At 39.7% G+C, this 22700-nt stretch overlaps 1 protein-coding gene and 1 long non-coding RNA gene across 24 annotated transcripts in view; one reads left to right on the forward strand and one right to left on the reverse strand.

Annotated features, from left to right (window-relative positions):
* LOC138923050 (uncharacterized) overlaps nt 1–22700 on the forward strand; it is a 45235-nt gene that overhangs the window by 11745 nt on the left and 10790 nt on the right. For all 5 annotated transcript variants that reach the window (XR_011436171.1, XR_011436168.1, XR_011436169.1 and 2 more), the window contains exon 2: nt 16585–16666. This is a non-coding gene — a long non-coding RNA (uncharacterized lncRNA). The remainder of the gene's footprint in view (nt 1–16584; nt 16667–22700) is intronic.
* LOC106781149 (olfactory receptor 2AE1-like) overlaps nt 4212–22700 on the reverse strand; it is a 139575-nt gene continuing 121086 nt past the window's right edge. For all 19 annotated transcript variants that reach the window (XM_070259564.1, XM_070259566.1, XM_070259569.1 and 16 more), the window contains one exon: nt 4212–10636. In XM_070259564.1, the coding sequence (XP_070115665.1) occupies nt 9684–10636 (953 nt within the window). In that variant the 3' untranslated portion in view covers nt 4212–9683. The remainder of the gene's footprint in view (nt 10637–22700) is intronic.

Genomic DNA, 22700 nt, shown 5'->3' on the forward strand with positions numbered 1-22700 from the left:
ATGTAAGTGTGGCTATTTTTGCCAATTCGTTGTTGATAATTCAGTCAGTTACTCAATAAGTAACTGTATTTGTATTCAACGATACATATGTTCAAGAAATCAATATTGAGTTCCTATTAGGTGCAACATACCAGATAAAGAGAAAGTAATGCTAAATACAAATACTAGTTATTGAGAGACTATGGTGCAGGTACATACACATATACTCATTTTTTCCCATAAAAATAGCTATGGGGGTAAGTGTATCATCATTACTATTTTTCTGTGAGTTTAGTGCACTTTGAGCATAAATTTTTAAAAATTAAGTCCATGACTTTCAACATTATGGAATAAACACGTATCAATGATTTTATTTAACTAATTAATTAATGTGGAAATCAATGAGATGATAAAAGTGGTTCTAAGAACCACAAACCTTTTTTGTGAAACAGCGGTTTCTATAGTTCATCACTAGAAGCATTTTTTTGGTGTGGAAGATTAGTCCTGAGCTAACATCTGCTGCCAATCCTCCTCTTTTTGCTGAGGAAGATTGGCCCTGAGATAATATCTGTGCCCATCTTCCTCTATATGTGGGACGCCTGCAACAGCATGACTTGATAAACAGTGTGGAGGTCTGTGACTGGGATCCCAATCAGTGAACCCAGGGCCACCAAAGCAGAGTACATGAAATTAACTGCTAAGCCATCAGGCCAGCCCCACTAAAAGCATTTTTGACAATACAACATCAACAAAAGAATGTTAGAATACAATTGCTAGGTTACATAGAAAAATGGTTAATGTCCTACAGGGCAATAAAACCATAATCTTTGGGTTTATCTTTCTCCTGGCTGCCACTCCCCAACAATGTACAGATTAACATGTAACTACACAGTGTTTGGGTTCTAATGAAACAATAAATCATTAAGTCAAACAGATATATAGTCCTAGATAAATAAATAACGCTTGTGTTGGCTGGTTAGACGATGCTAGAGTATGCCACTGAAAATGCATTCAGTCACCCTCTTACATTATTTCAAACTTTTTAATAATTTTTAACAAAATTGGTTAATAAGATTAGACCCCTAGTAAGTGGAAGAGCCCAAATTTTAATACTATTATAAGTCCAAATCTCATTTTCTTTCAAATAAACCACGTTTCCATTGAACATCCCCAGCTTAATAAAATAAGCAGGCAAGTAAATAAAAATTGCAATAAAGTGTAAAACTTGATTGTAGAAATAGAAATAAGATGTGTTGGGAAATATAGAATCAATAAGCCTTACACGAGCAAGGAATGCTACTCAGGTGAGATGATTCCAGCTCAGTCTAGAGACATGGTTGATAGTTAGGTGTAGAAGGGAAGAAAAGAGGTTCCAGGAAGAGAGAAAGAGAAGTTATACACACAGATATGAGGTTAATGGAGCATTTTAAGATTTAAAGACGGATTTCTTTTAAGATTTTAAGTGTTAAAAGCTGTAAAAAGTCTATTAACCAAAAAAGGCACTAGGTCCAGATAGGTTTCACATGGGAATCTCATCAAACATTCAGAGACAAATTTCAGCCAATTTGAACTACACCATAAAATTTTTTAAAAAGAAATCTTCAGAGTTTTTGTTATTTCTTTTTGTTTATTATAATTCAGTGTAAAATCAATGCGAACTTTTGGACAATTTTGAACTCAGTTCTACCTCATTGTATGTTGAATGTTCTTTCAAGTTCTTCCATTAAAGCATTTAAAAAGCCCTAATTGTGATGTGTTACTTTTTAATGGACCTGAATACATTATCTAATATTTTATTTAAGGATTTAGCGTTTTCATAAATGAGGTTGGCCTACAGTTTTCTTTTTAGTGATGAATTAAATTTATGAACTTAAACCTATAGGAACTCCTCTTGAGAAAAAGTATCAAAATACAGAAATTTATCTAAACCCTATAATTTTATGAGAATTACAACTTTTTAAGAGAAAAGGTGGTGATGAACATTAAATTTAGCAAAAGGCATGTAATGGGAAGATCATCTGCTTTGAAGTCAGACAGTCTTGAGTAGAGCCAGGACTAGGGAAAGGTAGGTGAGGTGCCTGGGTGACAAAATTTAAGGAGGCACTCACTCTCAGGGTCAGGCAAGGGCGGGGTTGGCACCTGAAAGTGAGTGCTTCCTTAAATTTTGCACCTCTGGGATCTCACTTCCCTCACCCTAGTCTGACCTCCTGCTCTGAAGTCTGGATCCCAGCCCAGCCTTCACTATCTCCAAGATCTCAGGTGCGTTACTGAAGCTCTTTAAGCCTCAATTATTTTCTCTGAAAAATGAGTCGATACTGTCTAGCTACCTCACAGACTGTGGGAGAATTGAGATATATTTTTTCATCTGTCAAGTAAATTGCTTGGGATAGCACCCGCGCACATTAAAATTTGTTCCTTTATCCTTGCTATCCAATCCCTCACAAAAAAGTTGCTACAGGAGAGGTAGGTAGAACCTAGATAATAATGGACCTTTTGTGCATTGCTAGGAGTTTGGATTCCACCTAGAATGGTGGGTCTCAAAGTGTAGTATCTATACCAACAGCATCAGCATCACTTGGGAGCTTATTAGAGATGTAAATTCTGAGTTTCCAAATCAGGAACTCTGATAGTGTGGGCCAGCACTCTGCTTTAACAAGCCCTCCAGGTGATTCTAATATGCACTAATGTTTGAGACTTGTTTCTTTACAAATGTGAGAATAATTGTGGCATTTTAAGCGAGAAAGGTACGTGAATGGGTTTAAATAATAGAAACCTTAATTAGTACAATTGAGTTGATGAGACGTAAGAGGGCTTCAAGACAGAAGATAGGGTGACTCGTTAGGGAGTTGTCTTGTTAAAATAGAAGGGATTCAAATCTGAACAGAAATAGTAGAAGCTATAATGAATAGGAGATGTTTTTTAATTATTTGGCTATCAGAATTAATGCAATTTTGAAGCTTAAGTGACAGTTTACGTCTTGGCCATCTCTATATCTGCAAAACTTTGGAAGCTCCATGCGTCACTAGAGGTTATCAATAAATGCTTTCCTTTGAGTGAATGAATCCAGGATATGTGCAATCCTACCTCTATTTAAGTGGTATAGATGGGTGTAATTTTTATTTGTAAGTTAAAACTTGTTCCTCTGTCTCTGGAAGATGAACAAGAGATGATGTTAGGGCTCCTTGGCCTTTGATATAGCAAGAAAAAAATAGACAGCATTAACTTGGAATTTTTCTTCCTATAACATTCTTTAGTTTGGTGTCTAATTATAGCAATTTGTCCAAATGTGAGTATTCTGGGGCTCATGAGAATCACTGAACCCAAGTTAACGGCACTTTGCTTTTCTTGCTAGGTATGAAGCAATGTATGACATATCCAGACAATCAATACCCAAATCGTAATCAAGGTCATTGCCTCTTAAAGACTGTGACCTTATTGGCCTACGAAGATCCTCTGGGGATGGTACTTGCCTGTGCAGCCCTTTGTCTGTCTGCCCTAAGATCTGTGGTTCTTAGGATTTTTCTGAAGTACAGGGACACCCTCACAGTCAAAGCTAATAACCAGTCTCTCAGTTACATCCTTCTCAAATGCCTCATCCTCTGCTTCCTGTGCTCCTTGCTCTTCAAGGGCCATCCCAACACTTCCACTTGCATCCTGCAACAAATGACATTGGAGTCATGTGGACTGTAGCTGTTTCCAGATTTTGGATAAAACCATCGCTGTAGTTCTGGCTTTCAAGATCACAACACCAGGGAGAAAGATAAGGCAGTGGATGCTGTCAGGGGCACATAATTCCATCATTCCCATCTGCTCATCGATTCAAGTGATTTTCTCCCTTTTGTTCACCTAGATGCACATTCTGAGCCTACGCTCCTTATCATGTGTGCAAAAAGGGCTCTGTCATCATTTCTACCTTTCCTTAGGATACTTGGGTTCCTTGGCCCTCGTGAGCTTCACCTTGGCTTCTCTGGCCAGCAGACTCCTGACAATTTCAGTGAAGCCAAGTACCTGACATTCAGCATTTTGGTGTTCTGTGGTGTCTGGATCACCTTTCTCCCCCGTATACAAGCACCAAGGGGAAGAGCATGGTAGCTGCAGAGATCTTTTCTATCTTGGCTTCCAGTGCTGGGCTACTACGATGCATCTTTGCCCCCAAGTGCTATAATATTCTGCTGAAGCCAGATAGGAACACCCTGCCAGGATTAAGTGGTAAAACAAACTCTCACAGAAAATAAATACAAGATTTTAATTCACGGACTTCATGAAACATTTAGAAAGCTTGAAAATTATATGATACCTTAAAGAGTTCTTGCCCCACATCCTGCCATGGGTAGCTACATGTTCTAACATCTTCTCCTGGTTTGGAATGTCACGGTTATTAGTATCAGATTCCTGTATATAAATCTGTGTTCTGGACTCACTGTTCTTTCATTGATTCTTTCCCTGAATGAATACCACACTGTTTTCACTTTCTCTATTTCAGAGCATGTTCTGACAGCTGATAGCACCTGTTCTTGCTTGCTGCTCTTTTTCAGTTATCTTGCGTTCATTCTTACAAATTTTCTCCTTGATTTGACTTTTAGAATTGTTTTGGCAAAGTCCATAATACACATTAAGAGATTCAGATTCAAATTTATTGAACTTAAAGACTAATTTTATTAAGAACTGACTTCTTTGCAATAAAATGTTTCCCATTCAAGAATGTGTTTTATCCCCATTTATCTCACCATTTTCACTTTATTTATCAATGTTTTATTCTATTTCGGACTGGTCATTTGGGTTGTTACATAGTGTATTGTTTGTCATACATTTCTGGAGGTTACTTGTTGCTTCCATTGATTTGTAAGTTGATTGTCTTGGACTTCTAAGCTGTGAAAAACAATAAAATGATTCTTTCTGCTCAAGCTTTATCCTTATTGCTTTCTTATTGCATTGGCAAGATTCTCTAGTACAATGTCCAACAGTAGTCATAATTGTGAGCTTTTATTGCTCTTGGTTTTAGTGGAAATGTTCCTAAAGATTTTATCTGTTAAAATTTAATCCCACAACTAGAAGGACATGCAACTATGATATGCAGCTGTGTACGGGGTTGGGGGGGGTTGGGGAGATAAAGCAGAAAAAAAAATTTATGTTGGTGGTACATTTCTGATCATACTTTTTTTAATATTTCATATGAACTTTATCTTTTTATTGAGGTAAAAGTGATTTATAGCATTATATAAATTTCAATTGTATCATTATATTTTGACTTCTATATAGGCTACCTTGTGTTCACCACCAAAAGTCGAGTTGCGATCCAAACAAATATCTCATTAATTATGAGAGTGCCCTGTCTGTGCTTTGTACATAAAATTTTTAAATGTGATAAAATACGCATAACAAAATTTACCATCTTAACCATTTTAATTGTATGATTCAGTACTTTTAAGTACTTTCACATTGTGTGCAACAAATTTTAGTCTTTTCATTTTCTGAAAATGAAACTCTGTACTCATGGAACAATTCCTCAAACCCTCCTTCCCCAGCCCCTGACAACCACTATTCTACTTTCTATCTCTATGAATTTTACTACTCTGTGCATCTCCTATAATTGGAATCATATAGTATGTGTCTTTTCACGGATGGCATATTGCACTTAGCATATTTTCCTCAAGGTTCATCCATGTTGTAGCATGTGTCAGAATAAGAACTTTGATAGTCTATTCTCTTAGCAGCTTTCAAATATTCAATATGGTATTTCGTGTTGTGTGTGTGCTTTTTGGTGAGGAAGATTGGCCCTGAGCTAACATCTGTTCCCAATATTTATCTTTTTTCGTTTTTCTTCCCAAAACCCCAGTACATTGTTGTATATTATGTCCTTCTACTTCTTCTATGTTGGACGCTACCTCAGCATGGCTTGATGAGCGGTACTAGGTCCATACCCAGGATCCAAACTGGTGAACCCTGGACCACCAAAGCGGAGCATGTGAACTTAACCACTATGCCCTCAGGCCAGCCCCCCAATATGGCATTGTTAACTATAGTCACAATGCTGTATATTGCATCCCCAGAATTTATTGATCTTACAACTGAAAGTTTCTAACTTTTGACCACCTTCACCCCCAGCTCTGGCAACCATCAATCTCTTCTCTGTATCTTTGAGTTCCATTTCTTTAGATTCCTCATATAAGTGAAATTGCACAGTATTTGTCTTTCTTTGTCTGGCTTATTTCACTTAATATAACACCCTCAAGGTCCATCCCTGTTGTCACAAATGTCAGAATTTCCTTCCTTTTTATGGCTGACTAATATCCCATTGTATATATATATATTACATTTTCTGTATCCATTCATCCATAGATGGACGCTTCAGTAGTTTCCATGTCTTGTCTATTATAAATAACACTACAGTGAACATGGGGATGCAGACATCTTTTCAAGATAGTGATTTCACTTCCTTTGAATATATACCCAGGAATAGAATTGCTGGATCATATGGTGATTCTATTTGTATTTTTTGAGGAATCTCCACTCTGTTTTCGATGGTGGATGTGCCAGTCTACATTCCCACCAACAGTGCGCATTGATTCTCTTTTTCCACATCCTCTCCAACACTTGTTATTTCTTGTCTTTTTAACAAGCCATTCTTCAGGCATGAGGTGGTATCTCATTGTAGTTTTCATTTGCATTTATCTGGGGTGTATTGCTATTGAGTTGTATGAGTTCTTTGTGTGTTTTTGATAGTAACTAATTTTCAGATTTATTATTTGAAAATATTTCTCTCATTTTCTAGGTTATCTTTTCATTTTGTTGGTGGTGTCACATGCTGTGCAGAAGTCCTTTAGTTTGATGTAGTCCCAGTTGTTTAGTTTTGCTTTTCTTGTTGCTTCTGCTTTTGGTATTAAGCCCAAAACATCATTATCAAGACTAATGTCCCAGAGCTTATCCCCTATGTTTTCTTCTAAAGATTTTATGGTTGCAGGTCTTACTTTTAAGTCTTTAATCCAATATGAGCTGATTTTTCCTAATCATATCCCTAAAGATTAGTGATGCTGCACATATTTTCATGTGGCTGTCGGCCATTTGTACAACTTGTTTGGAGAAATGTCTAGACAATTCCTTGATCATTTTTTAATCAGGTTGTTTTATTGCTGCTTTTGAGTTGTAGTCATTTTTATATATTTGGATATATATATCAGACAGTTGGTTTACAAATATTTTATCTCATTCCATAGGTGGTCTTTTCACTCTCCTGATTGTGTCCTGTGCTTAACAGAACTGTAAATTTTGATGTTGTCCAATTTATCTCTTTTTACTTCTGTGGCCTGTGTTTTTCTATCATATCCAAGAAATCAATGGGCAAATACAATGTCATAAACATTTTCTTCTATGATTTCTTCTATCAGTTTTGTAGTTTTAGCTATTACGTTTTACTTTTTGATACATTTTCAGTTATTTTTGTATATGGTGTAAAGTAAGCGTCCAACTTCATTCTTTTGCATGTCCAGTTTTCCTAGCACCATTTAGCGAAACAAACTGTCCTTTCCCTATTGAATGACCTTGCCCCCTTGTTGAAAATCATTTGCCCATATAGGTGAAGGTTCGTATTTGAGCTCTCTGTTCAGTTCCGTTTGTTGATATGCCTGTCTTTATGCCAGGGCTGCACTGTTTTGATCACCATGCTTTTGAATTAAAGTCTCGAAATCAGGAACTGGGAGTCCCACAGCTTTATTCTCTTTCAGGACTGTTTTGGCTATTTGAGGTCCCTTGATTCCATATGCATTTTAGGATAGGTTTTTCTTTCCTGAATAAATTCCAGTGGGATTCTGGTAAAGATTGCATTGATTCTGTAGGTCACTTTCAGTAGTATGGACATCATAATAACAGTAAGTGTTACAAACCTGAACCCGGAATATCTTCTCAGTTATTTATGTCTCCTTAATTTCTTTAAGCAGTGTTTTCTATTTTCTCTGGACAACTCTATCAATTCATTGGTTAAGTTAATTCCTAGATATTTTATACTTTTTGATTCTTTTTGTAAATGGAATGAATTTGGACCCTTACCTGACACAATATATACAAAAGTTAACTGAAAATATATCCAAAATCTAATGTAAGAGCCAAAATTGTAAAATGCTTAAGAAAATCTGGGGGTGAAGCTTCATGGTTTGCCAATGGCCTCTTGGATATGACACAAAAAGCACAGACAACAAAAGTAAAAGTAGATAAATTGGAATACATCAACATTTAAAAGTTCTGTTCATCAGAAGACACAACCAACAGAGGGAAAAGACAAACTATGGAATGAGATAAAATATTTGTGAACCATCCATTGGCTAAGCAGTTAATATCCAGAACATATAAACAATGATTACAATAACATAGTTTTATATCTCTTTTCAAAAGGAGCCCACATAAAAACTGTATTATTTACTTTGGCACATGCCAGAAATACACAAATAACCATCCGTACTCTTCACTTAGATTGTTTCATTCTCCAATGATTTTATAGGATTCCTGACAACGTCATAGTTGCGTGTGTCGAGGGAGAGGTAGCTGAGGAACAATCCCCTGTGTCTAACTGGGATTGTGAGCCGGCTGTGTATGCAACACCCTTGTGCCTTCAGAAACCACCCAGGCCCAGTTTCTGTAAATATTAATTCCCCCTGGTTGTGGAGTGTTACAGGGTAAATTCAACCTTAGGGCTAGGTGGTTGAGATGACACCCAACTCATGATCATTGGCTCACCTGGTTACAAAATGCCAAAAGCTGTTTCTCAAAGGGAAGATACTTACTTGTCAAAGAGAGTACAGCTGTGCTGTCAAACCTTAAGGGTCATTCTTCTGAAGAAGGTCCCAGGGCTTCCTGACATTTTTATCTAGGAGAGGTAGTATGATATAGAAATTTGTCCCTCATTTTGGCATCCCTCAGACTACTACACCTCAGGAAAGTTCATGGAGATATTAGCCCTCTGAATTTGACTGGTATTAATCCCTGAATATCTGACACAAAATGAGTCTTACAAAGTCATCAATTGTGTTATACATTTTTAGGTCTCTTCCCCTCTCTGAATGAGACTTCATTAATGTCATGGGGATAGTAAAGCAATCTATGTCCTGTCACTTATTTATCCATGTAACAAATACTCATTGATCACTTCTTTCATGTCAGGCTGTTTTATTGTCTCTGGTGAGACAATAGTAACCCAAACAAAGTCCTAGCCATCAGGGAGCTTACATTCTAGTAAAACAGACAAAAAATATAATATAACAATACAGTGCAAAATCATGCAAAGAAGGGTTACAACGTGGATGCAGGGGACAGAGAAGGGTGAGTGCCATTTGGATAGGTTACTCAGGGAAACACATTAGGGCAAGCTTACATTTAAAAAGAGATAAAAAGGAAATGAAACAGGGTCTACCACTTTCAAGACTTGATCTTGGGCTTCTCAGTGTCTAGAATGGTGAAAAATTAATGTTTGTTGTTTAACCCACCCAGTCTATGGTATTTTTGTAACAGCAGCCCGAATGGACTAAGGTAAGTACTCTATAGTGCTTGGAGGCCTGAGACCAAGTTAGAAGACTGGAATTGTGTGTTGACCACTTCATTTATGCAGCAGTCATCAGGGATATGGACCCTTGAAAACTCTTAGGGGCTTGCCCAGATCAATCCGAGGAGGTTATCCCATTCCTCTCTTACACTCAGAGCAACTGCAATTGCTGTCTTTAAGTGATAACATCTCTCCCCAGCACTCTCCTCAGAGCCTTCGCTACATTCTTATTCCAGAGAGTATACATTAAAGGATTCAGTGTGGGAGTAACGATACTATAGAACACAGAACCAACTTCGCCTTGCAATGGTGTGCGCTTGGACCTGGGCCTCATATATGAGAATATGTAGGCACCAAACCAGAGGGAAACCACAGTGAGGTGAGAGCTCCAAGTGGCAAAGGCATTTCTCTTACCCCCAGCTGAATGCCTCTGAGTGACACTATGGAGGATGAAGATGCAGGATGTACAAATTGGAAAGATGGGGAGGAGGAGAAGCAGGACACTGCTGACGCACACAGTGGTCTCATAAGCAGTAATGTCTCCACGTACCAACTTCACAACAGCTGGAAACTCACAATAGAAAGGGTGGCTTTTTAGAGGCCCACAGAAACGGAAGTGCATCAAGGACACTGTGTGAAATAGGGAGTTTATGGATGATCCCAACCATGACATGACAGCCATCATCGGTCCCACCCTTCTGTTCATGAGAACAGTGTAATGCAGTGGATGACAGATGGCAACATAGCGGTCATAGGACATGAGAGCTAGGAGGAGACACTCCGCACCAGCCACAGACAAATAGAGGAAGTGCTGGGTCACACAGCCGGCAAAGGAGATGGACTTCTTGCCAGATAGGTAGTTGGTAGCCATCTTGGGGACGGTTGTGAAGACATACATCAGATCCATAACGGAGAGCTGGCTGAGCAGCAAGTACATGGGTGTATGAAGCGGGGGATCTGCACAGATGAGGAGAGTGGTGAGGGTGTTGCCACTCACTGCAATCAGGAAGACCATCAGGGTCAAGGAGAAAAGAAAAAGGTGGGTGAGGGAGTCATCAAAGAGACCTTCAAGGATGAAGTCTGCCAGAGAGGTCTGATTCCTCTGCCACATCTCCCCTTTCTGTGTCCCTTGGGAAACAGGAAGTGGAAAGGAAGAGCGACATCAGAAATACTGGGGTTCAGCATACCTCACAATATGACCTTTTGATCTACAAAAGAATCTTTGAAGAAAAATTTTTCTATTTCTAATTATACAACAGGTCAAATTGTTGAAGTAACCATTTAGAAAAAGTGAGAACTTCAAATTTCTCTTCACAAACATGGTCACTCTGAAATTCTAGAATCTTCTGGCCCCTTTAAGTGCCAAACTTCAAAACAATAGTCTCTCCTCATTAAGTAAGAAATATATAACCACCTATATATATATTTTATAAGTACATATACACACAAATACACTTTTATAAAATATGTAAACACATATATACAGTTTCATATTTTTGTAAACATTTGTACTTTTATCCTTATGTATACAATAAATTTTCTATATATTATATTTATATGTATAAATAATACATGAATACTATTTTTGCTTATTATACCAGTCAAGGTTTAACCAGAGAAGCTGAACCACTAAGAAATTGATAGATACGTAGACATATACATTTAATAGATTGTATGGAAATTTGGCCCTGTGAAAGTGTGAAAGCTGGTTAAGCAGTCTGTGTGAGGCTGTTACCTTTGTGTCTGATGCTGGACATTGATAGGCCTTGTGGCAAGCAGTCACGAAGGGAAGATGGGTATGAAGTGTGGTAGATCAATTGCAGGCTGGAACCCACATGCTTCAGCTGTGACCCTGCAACGTGGACTGAAATTCATGTCCTTTCTTGCTGTCTCTGGAATTTGTGGTATGGCTATCTTGTGGAAGCTGGGGTCCTTCTTCATGAGGCTGAACACACACACCTGGCCCAGAAGTCACAGATGCTAAAGGAAGGTTGAAGGCAAGGTAGAGCCAATCTCAGGCCCAGATGCTGCTTCACAAGAGTGAGGTGAGGCAGCATATCACCAACTTTACGGTCTGTAAACAACACAGCAGCTGCTTCCCTTCTGCCTCGACATCTCCCTGAGAATCTTTCCTGTGGCTCCTCTTAGCCAGAAACACACAAACGTGGGAACTCTGGGAAATGTAGTTCATCCTAGCCACATTGACACATTACAAAGCGACCAGAGTCCATCCCATGTCAATTTGGTACACATACACATCTCCTTAAAGCACACTTAATCACAAAATAAACAGGACAAAGTCATCCTCCTGCCTAACATGGTATAACTATCCTGCATACAACCAAAATCATGCCAAACATTCATAAAAAACAGGGAAGAAATGCCCATTACTATTGTCCACAGAATGAGTCCTCCTATCCACGTGCTAACCTATTCTGTGGATGTCAGTTAGGACTCTTCCTCAGTCACTCCTGTTCATGCAAATGGACCCACAAACAAGGTAGCCATGGAAGACATGATGGAGGCTACACATGGACTCAGCAACATGGACTTCCACTCACCAAGTTCCACTGTTGGGTGCCCAACCTGCCAGCAACTGAGACCAAGATTGCATCCTTGATACGGTATTACTATCCAGGAGAACAGCCAGCTACTTGGTGGTAGAGTGGGTCAACTGGATAACTTTCATCGTGGAAGGGACAGTGCTTTGTTTTTATTACAATAGACGCTTACTCTGGATATAAATTTGCCTTCCTTGCGTACAGTTGCTGCCAAAAAACCACCTGTGGACCTATAGAATGCTTTACTCACCATAGTGGTACTCCATGAAACATTGCTTCTGCCTAAGGAACTCATTTCACAGCAAATGAAGTGTGGGAATGGGCCCATGCTCATGGAATCCACTGGTCTTAGCATATTCTCCATCTTCCTAAAACAACTGGCTTAATATGATGGTGGAAAGGGCTTTTGAAGACTCGGTTATGGCAACAGCTGGTCGGAAACACCTCATATGGCTGGGACAATGTCCTCCAGGATGCAGTAAATCCTGTTAATCTGCATCTAATTTCTGATGCTGTTTCTTCCATCAATCAGTTTCTCGGGACCAGGCATCAATAGGTAAAAATGGGAATGAGTCCTCTCACTATAAAATTTATAATTATGATCCACCAGGAAAATCTTTGCTTCCTGTTTCTGCACTTTTAGGCTCTGCTGCGTTAGAGGTCTTTGTTCCAAAGGGAAGTATTTTTCTACCAGGTGACACAACAAGGATTTCATTTACTGATAATTGAGCCTGCTACCCTGCCACTTTTGGCTCCACATATCACTGAATCAACAAGCTAAGGAGGTACTATATACTGGCTGATGTGACCGATCCTGAGTAGCAAGGGGAAATTCAGTTGCTACTACACCATGGAGATAAGGAGGAGCATGTCTGCAATGCAGGAGATGTTCTAGGGAGCCTCTTTGTGATGAAAGTCAGGGGAAACCCATAACCACCCAATTCAGACAGGACTACTAAGGGCCCAGATCATTCCGGAATGAAGTTGGTGTCACCTCACCTGACAAGGAAGCTGACCAGCTGCACACTAAGGGAATATGAAATGGGGAGTGAATGAAGACAGCTGTAAACACCAGCCGTGCTCATGTGAGCTGCTGCAAAACAAAACTGTAACAGTACAGCCCTTTCTTCCTTGTTTTGATATGAACGTTTGGTTCACATATATTAACTAAATATTTTTGTCTTCATCCTCTCCATCATCACCTTTTCTAACATACGATATAACAAAATGGTTAGATTCATATCTCGGTATTTAAGTTATATGACATAAAAGGAGGGGTATGAATCAGATAGGAGTAAATGAATTTTGCCTAAAAACCTAAAAGGATTTTGTATCCTCTTATGGGGAAAGGCACAGTGTCTTTTATATCCTCTTCTTGAGAAAAGGTTAACATGTTTTTCATTGTACATGGAAAGCTTTATCATGTTAGGTGGAAGGAAAACTCAGTACTGTCTTTATTTGGAAGTTAAGAATAGTTTAAAGAAATATGAATAGGTGCCAGGTTGAAACATAATAAAGCCATTGTACTTATGTACTTAAAAACAAACAGGATATGTGTCCTAGGTAGACCTGAGAGCCTTCAAATTATAGATCAGGCTGATAAAACTAGGATTATAATATTTAATCAACCAAATCTCCCAATCAGCCCTGTATCTAATTCTCATATGCACACTTCTCAAAATGAGAGTTGGCAGCCATGGTGAAGCCTAGTGCAAAATACTAATCTACATTGATCCTCAAAATATCCACTCTATCCCTCTTTGTGTTTTTCCTCCTAAATGTTTCGCTAGCTCTCCATGCATTCCACACTATCTACTTAGTTTCTAAAGTGAAGAATTCAGAACAGAACGTATTCTTTAAAGTATAATTCGACCATAAGAAAGAAGTCACATGTATTAACTCTCTCCATATTAATGCAGCCTAGTATCATTATATTGGCTGTCACCTCACACTGTTATTTCAAATTCAGCTTCTTGTGGACTAAGGGCCCAAATCTTCCGCATTCCCCCTGATCGCTCCAGCCCTAACCAGACATCCACACATTTCCCTTTTACTAAAATATTCATATATTTCCTATCTCTTTCCTCATTTTTTCCCCCATTTTTCTCTGTAAATCTCTGTAGCGTAACTTTTCCATCATCTGATTCATGTCGTCTCTCTTTCTGCCCCAGGTAGCTTTTATAATAATTTCCCATTCCAATTTGCAGCTCTCAACTGGCTTTTTTTTCCTCTGCCTCATCAGGCAGCTTTCCTCATGAACTGACTAATATCACCTTCATATTTAAGGAATGAGGACATAAACTGACAATGTCAGAGTGTGCGCCAGTTTCTGAAAAGGATTTCATGGATACCTGAAACACCAACATTACCTTACCTGAAATTTCCTCTGCAGAGGCTTGTGGGCAGAACAAGTATAGAAGTGAAATAGAGAGGCCAGGATAGGCCCACGCTGACTCACACATTGGCTATTGGTCATCCAAACAAGTCTTTTCTGAGGTGCTCATCAGACTTCCTTCTCTAACCCTGGAACTCTCTTTTTACTGGTGGAATGGCATAGACTATATTGTCCTCCACAGTCAGCACTGATTATGCTAACTATCCTAGTGACAGACCATCATCAAGAGCAAGAGTGCATGTAATTCTGTAAGGCTCTGGCAAGGTATGCTCAGGTTTTGAGCTCCATCAGCACACGCCAGGATAGATTAAGTAACTGGACTTCCTTAACGTCTACTAGTTGGGTCTTTGAATCATGCAAATGCTTCTGCTGCCTCTAAACCTATATTTCAGATGCCTCTCCATTCCAAACTGGCCATGCAAGCTTAGGCAATAAGAATTTCAATTAATGTTACCTGATTAAGAAGCTACATCTAACACCAGCTTAATCATCAATGGGCCTAGAGTCAAAAGAAAATCTGTTTTGTGTTTTCTGCTATTTTGAATCGTTGAAGGCACTCTCTTCTTAGCTTTATACCCCCTTTTCTATTTAATAAAACCAGAATTTGCCTTTAGCACTGGTCTTTTTAGAATTAGCCCCTTCATGACTCCATGAATGTTTTCTTATCAGGAATGAGACTTGGTCTGAAACAAGGCAAATGTGAGGGAAGAGGAGTACTGTCTGTGAGAAATGAATCAAGCCATAGTCCAGAAGACCTATGATGATGTCACCTGAGGCAAATCAAAGACACTAAGTAGATGGCATCAGAGATTCCAACCCAGAGGACACATCCTGAATCTCTTCTGAAAACCATTACTCAAGATGCCAATTACACTTGTATGCACGGAGATGAGCATTCCCAAAGGGCTTTCCTGGACTCAGTCTGTAGAGGTCAGGAGAACTAGTTATCTCAATGAACGTGGCTCTGAAGACAACATGGGGACATCTTCTCTAAGGGTCAATTAACCGTGGAGAGAAATATTCCCTAGAGTCCCTGGCTTTTTTCCATCTTGGAACCAGGTTCTCTGTACTCTTTTTGTATCCAACCCTTGTGAGAAGACAGTGAGAAAGATCTAGCCTCTATTACCCACAAGACACTTTTGAGGTTTCCCCATGTGCCATATCATAGAAGAGAAGTCAAGGAATGGAAGCAGGAAGTTACTGCTAGCATTCCTCACTCTCGCTGTTGGTCATACTCCAATTTTATACACTACATTAATATAACATGTGAAAAGATTTCAGATACAGAAGTAAAATAACATCATTAGCTATCAGGGAAATGCAAATCAAAACTACAAAGAGGGATCACCTCACTCTGGTCAGAATGGCTATAATTAACAAGACAGGAAACAACAAATATTGAAGAGGATGTGGAGAGAAGGGAGCGCTTGTTCACTGCTGGTGGGAGTGCAGACTGGTGCAGCCACTATGGAAAGCAGTATGGAGTTCCCTCAGAAAATTAAGGATAGATCTACCATATGATCCAGCTATCCCACTGCTGGGTATTTATCCAAGGAACTTGAAAACACAAAGGCACAAAGATACTGGCACCCCATGTTCGTTGCAGCGTTATACACAATAGCCAAGACTTGGAAGCAACCTAGGTGCCCATCAGGGGACGAATGGATAAAGAAGATGTGGTATTTATACACGATGGACTACTACTCAGCCATAAGAAAAGATGAAATCTGGCCATTTGTGACAACACGGATGGGTCTTAAGGGTATTATGCTGAGTTAAATAAGTCAGGGCGAGAAACTCAAATTCCATATTATCTCCCTCATAAGTAAAGGATAAAAACAATGACAAACAAACACATAGCATTGGAGATTGGATTGGTGGTTATCATAGGGGGAGGGGGCAGGGAGGAGGGCATAGGGGTGATGAGGCTCCCATGTGAGGTGACGGACTATAATTCATTTTCTGGTGGTGAACACGATGTAATCTACACAGAATTCGAAATATATTATGATGTACATCAGAAAATAAATAAATAATTAATTTTAAAAAAAGAAACGTGACAGCTGCATCATGGTAAAGTCAGTTGTTCTCTTTGTCTGTCCACTTTATGTTACACCTAGTGGGACATCAATTGACCAAAAAAGGACTCGCTGCAAAGAACACCAGAATGCCTGAGACTTCCGTGCATCTATACGTCAAAAGGTTGGTGGGCTAGAGCAATGGAACTAGGGAAGCAGCCCCCTCCCCCTCCGAAGGCAGTGGCAATACAAAATGTGTATGCTGCCAGCGGTGGTTCTGGTGTCCTAACCTGAGGAGCACAGCTGCATGCATCAGCAGCCTGAGGCTACAGGAGCAGGCATGGTGCTTGTTGCATAGCCCCTCTTTGTCCCAGCAGTGGTGGGTCGTGCACACGACCTGAGGCTTCAGGACACACAGCAGTGCCAGCGACCCAGCTCCCTCTCTCTCTCTCTGACAGTGGCTCTGGTGTTTCCAGCCGTGGGTACAGCATCCACAGCACAGATATCCACAGCAAGGGTGGTGGTGCTCTGACCTGAGATTTCAAAATGCTCACCAGCGCGGGCCAGTGACCAGAGACTGCAGGAAGAACAATGACATTCGGTTTAGCCCTACCCCACCCCCCACGATGGTGGGGGGCGCCCATGCCCTGACACTGCAGGCAACACAGCAGTGCCAGTGAACGAGCCCCCTCCGTTTCCCCAGGCAGCAATGACTCTGACCCTGGTCTTTCAACATCAAGGGCTGCATTCAAAATGCAGATACCACTGGCAGAGGCAGTGGTGCCCTGATGCGAGGTTTCAAAAATCACACTTACCCACAACAACAACCAGAGGCTACAGGAGGAGAAAAGGTACTTCTGGCTTCACACCTGCCCCTCCCACAGCAGTGTAAGGTAGCATCTTCAACCTGAGGTATCAGGAGCCACAGCAGAACTTGTGACACAGCCTCCAGCGGCAGCACCTCTGACATGGGCTCTACCACCATTGGGGGCTGCATACCGGACCCTGGGCCCATGCAACACCCATAAATCCAATGCCTCTAACCCATGTGTTTCTCTGGCAGTTCTCTTTGCCCAGGCAGAAATGCATCTGTCTTGGGTGGCTGTTCCAGTTACCTTTAGCTAGTTAACAAATTATCCTGAAACTTGGCAACTTGCAAGAATTGTTTTATTTTTCTCACTATTTTGTGGGTCAGGAGTTTGGGAAGGGTTTAGCTCGGCAGGTCTTCCGTGGGGACTCTCGTATTGTTGCCATCTGATGGTGTGCAGGCTGTGTCATCACCAGGCTAGACTGGGATGATCATCCAAGATGCCGTTTCTTCTTCTTGTCCTCTTTTAAGCCTATTTATTTTTATTTTTATTTTCAGTGATTATGAAGACACATATCTATTGAAGCTTCAGGTCATTAAGCCAATGCACTCCAAATTCATTTTCTCCTATGCTGGCTGTGTCCACCATTCCCTCATCCCCTCTAACTTAGTCTGTCTCTTTCCATTTGCCTTTTTCCCTTTAAAGTTGGAGAGAGGAATCAATTTTTCTTCCTTTGGTCTTACTTCCCTTCTGCTTTCACACACCTTTCCCTTCAGGACCTCACATTAGAACTCTCCACACACCTCTTCTCTTCCTGTGTGGCCAGAGCATAAGCGAGATGGGGGATACGAATCAACCTCTTTTGTTCTGGGTCCACTCCTTCCTGCCATAGGTGTTACTAGGAATATAGGACAAGTGGTTTTCCTCAGGAATGCAATCTTTTCACAAGAGGGCAGTGCTTACAGGCTACAGAAAAATTTTCTCCTACAGAGTCATATATCTGCTAATGTGTCCAAACTGAGGATCATTGATAATATCCTTATAGAGAAGCTCTAAGCGTCTGTGTCCCACCTGCAGAAACAGAATTCTTATATAAGGGTCAGTTTAATTTGAGAAATACCTAGACTTTCTCTATATTTTACTAGGAAAGAGCCAAGTTTCCTATGTTTGTATGCCAGGAAAGGGCAGGGAATAAATAATCTGTGAGGTCTTTCCTCTCCATTAGATTCTGTTTCACTAATGGTTTCAGGAACAATAGAGTTGGGCTTTCTCTTTTTCCTACATTTAATCAAACTGCACTTGTCCTATGTCTGATTGACTGTTAATGTCATGATGCTGCCACATTTTGTTTTGCTCATGAGTAAGATGGAAATTCACATCCAAGTCCCATTACCCCTTCACGTTGTCAACATTGATATCAGTTGCCATATGAGTTAAAGTCACTACTTCTGCAGGTAGAATTGCATCTGGAGAGGAAAAGATGAAGTAAGTCCGTATAGGTCTGAAGTTGGACCTCTTCTTGCTCTTTGATGTCTTCTGCATCTGTCTGCCTTTCTATTCTTTTCTTAGTATTTGTCTAATATCTCTCTCATTCTCTGACCCTCTCTTGGGCTTCCCGCGCTTTTTTCTCCACAAGTTTTCAAAATGTAGTTCAGAAACATTTTTATCACTGTGTTTGTTTTATGTATATTCAACGTGCCATGTGTAGCTGGAACTGCTGACATTGTTCCAGGATAAGTGAAGTCTAGGGAAATTTCAGCCTCACTCAACCTACTCATTTACGTATCCTCTTTCTCTCACTCTGCCATCTCACGTCTTTGCTACTATTTTCTGATTTTTGTCTTTGTTTCTGCTCTTACCCAAGAGCCCTTTAAGAAAGTGACCATTATGTTAGAAATGATTAGATTTGTTCCCTACTTTGAAATATTAAATGAAATGCTTATGTGGCCTAATACATTAGATCCCAAATCTGACCGCTTGCTTGCTGAGCAACTGAATTAGATTCTCTAGGTTAGAAAGTGTGATCTATTTAACTATTCATTTTGTCAAAGACAGAGGAAGTGTGTTATAGTTTTAATTATTTCATCTGACCCCTCTACTAAATCCTAATACTTGTAGGAGTAATATGGGTTTAAAAACATTTTATTAAGTATACCATATATTCAGAGAACTGAACAAATCATAAGGGTACAGCATGATGAATTTTCAGAAAGTGAATCCATAGGGTAACCAGCACACAGATCAAGACAAACAATGTCACTTGCCCCCCAGAGGTTCTTATTATTCCGCTTTCCATCAGTGTCCCACAGGGGTAACTACTATTTGACTTTGAATACCAAAGCTAAATTGAGCCTGGTTTTGAACTTGATAAATTTAGAATCGTACAGGACATACTCTTTTGTGTCTAACTTCTTTGGCTCAATATTTTGCTTCATGAGATTCATTCCTGCTGTTGTGTTTAGACATTTGTTCTCGTTACTGAATAGATTTGCATTGTGTGCCTATCCCACAGTTTAATTACCCACTCTAATATTGATGGATATTTGGATAGTTTCCACTTTGGTCTGTTATAAATAGTACTCGTATGAAAATTCTAGAACAAGACCTTGGTGGCCAAATACTAGCATTCCTGTTGACTGTATGCTCATTCTCAGCTATAGCAGATACTGACAAAGTGTTTCACAAAGTGGTGGTTGTAGTAATTTACTCTCCAACCTGCAGTGTATGAGAAATCCAGTTGTTCCACTTGTTCAATCTCCTTGCCAAAATTCGGTTGGTGTGTCTGTATTTTTTATTTTAGCCATCATAGGAGGTGAGTGACTCTATTTCAAATGTAGGTTTACTTTGCATTTCTCTGGTGACTAATCATGTTAAGAGCCTTTCATATGTTGATCAGCCATTTGGATGTTCTCTGTTGTGAGTGCCTGTTCAAATGCTTTGCCTATTTTCTATTGAGTTGTCAGCTTTTTTCTTAGTGAGATTGTAAGGGTTCTTAATATGTTTTGCTCATGAGTTCTTTCTTCAACCTAAGTATTGATACCCTTTCTCTCCTCTGTAACTCTCATTTTTAGGCTTTATATGGTAATTTTTGATAACTGGAAGTTCTTAATTTTAATGTAGTGCAATGTTTCTATTTGTAGCCTGTATAGTGTTTTAACGTCCTGTTTAAAAAATCTGTCCTACTCCAAGCTCATAAATATTTTTCTATTTTTTCTTCTAAAAGAGTCTTTCCTGTTATATCTTTCACATTTAGATTTTATATCCACCTGAAATTGATGTTTGTGTATGGTGTGAGGTCAGGATCAAAATGTATTCTTTCCATATTCACATCCAACTTACCCAGCATTATTTATTGAAAAGAACATCCTTCCCCCGCTACATTGTAACATGATCTGTCTTATCTGTAGGTGTGCTTCCACACTTCTATGTTCCATTTGTCTGTGTATATAACGTTGTGCCAATAGCACACTGTTTCAATTATTATAGCTTTAGTCTAGATATTTAGCAGTGTAAGTCCATCGCTTTTATTTTTCTTCTCCAAGAGTATCATGACTATTTTTGGCTCATTATGTAAGTCCCTCCACCCACCACCCATAACTGCTTTTAGTTTGATTGCCATTACATTGACTCTATAGAAAAATTTGGAGAAAATTGACATCTCTAAGTACACAGTCTTCCAATCCATGAGCATGTTGCAGCCCTCCTTTTATTTAGGTCTTTTAAATTTTTCTTAAAAATATTTTGTTGTGTGTAATCTAGGGGTCTTCTACATATTTCATCAAATTCAATCTTTCATATTTGAAGCTTTTGCTGTTATAGTTAATGGTATAATTCATAAAGTCTAATTTTCTGTTTGTTTATTATTCCCCTTTTTGTAGGGTCCTTGTAAGGTTTTGGTATCAAGATTTTACAGTCCTCATAAAACAAGTTGGAAAATTTTCCCTCTTACTCAGTTTGCTGGATAGCATTATTTAAGATTCACATAAAATATGGAAGCTGTGGGCCAGCCCCGTGGCCTAGTGATTAAGTTCACGTGCTCCTGTTTGGCAGCCCAAGGTTTGCCAGTTCGGATCCTGCATGTGAACCTACACACTGCTCATCAAGCCATGCTGTGGAGGCATCGCACAGAGAAGCGCTAGAATACACAACTATGTACTGGGGCTTTGGCAAGAAAAAAAAAGGAGGAAGATTGGCAACAGATGTTAGCTCAGGGCCAATCTTCCTTACACACACACACAAAAAAGTAACACAGATTAAAGTGATGATCAATGTAAAGTAAGAAACTATTCTAAGAATTTAAACACATTTTTTTAAAAATACGGAAGTTTGGATCCAGACTGTAATTCTAAATTTTTGTGTATATTATGATGTACATCATAATATATTTCAAATTCTGTGTAGATTAGATCATGTTCACCACCCAAAGACTAATTACAATCCAACAAGACACACGTGTGCCCAGCCACGCCTTTCACCCTGTTCCCTCCCTCCTTCCCCTCTGGTAACCACTACTCCAATCACTGTTGATATGTGATTGTTTGCTGTTGTTTTTGTCTTCCACTTATGGGTGAAATCATACGGTATTTGACTTTCTCCCTCTGACATTTTTCACTTAGTATAATACCCTCAAGGTCGATCTATATTGTCGCAAATGGCCAGGTTTCATCATTGCTTAGGGCTGAGTAGTATTCCATTGTGTATATATATACACCACATCTTCTTTATCCATTTGTCCCTTGATGGGCACCTAGGTTGCTTCCAAGTCTTGGCTATTGTGAATAATGCTGCCATGAACATAGAGATGCATGTATCTGTATGCATTTGTGTTTTCAAGCTCATTGGATAAAGACCCAACAGTGGAATCGCTGGATCCTATGGTAGATCTATTGTTAATGACCTAAGGATACTCCATACTGCTTTCTATAGTGGCTATGATACGGACCCTGATATCAGTTTCCTCACATTAAACCCAGAATATATGGGTTTAAAATCACACTCATTCCTTGCTTACTCTCTGGCTTCCTGGCTCCATAATCCACTATCCTCCATGGAGACAGATACCATCAAGGACAAGCACCTGGATTATCTCCTCCCCGCAAAGAGATACAGTCTGGTGGGAAAGCTGCTGACCAGCAAGGTCACAGGCTTCCTCTTCTCTGCAAGTAGTCTCAAGGCAAAAGACAGGCTGGTGGGAAAGCTCCGACCAGCAAGGCCATATGCTCCCACTCCCCTACCTAAAACCCCAAATAAAAACCCTTCCTTTTACCTTTGTGGGGAGTTTGGGATTTCAGCGTTAGCTTCCCTCTCTCCTTGCTCAGCGCTGTGCAAAAATAAAGTTCCTACTTTCTTCCACCACACCCAGTGTCAGAGATTGGCTTGCTGCGCAACAGGTGAGCGAACTCACATCAG

This window comes from Equus caballus, unplaced genomic scaffold (genome assembly GCF_041296265.1).
Source record: "Equus caballus isolate H_3958 breed thoroughbred unplaced genomic scaffold, TB-T2T haplotype2-0000440, whole genome shotgun sequence".
Taxonomy (NCBI): domain Eukaryota; kingdom Metazoa; phylum Chordata; class Mammalia; order Perissodactyla; family Equidae; genus Equus; species Equus caballus.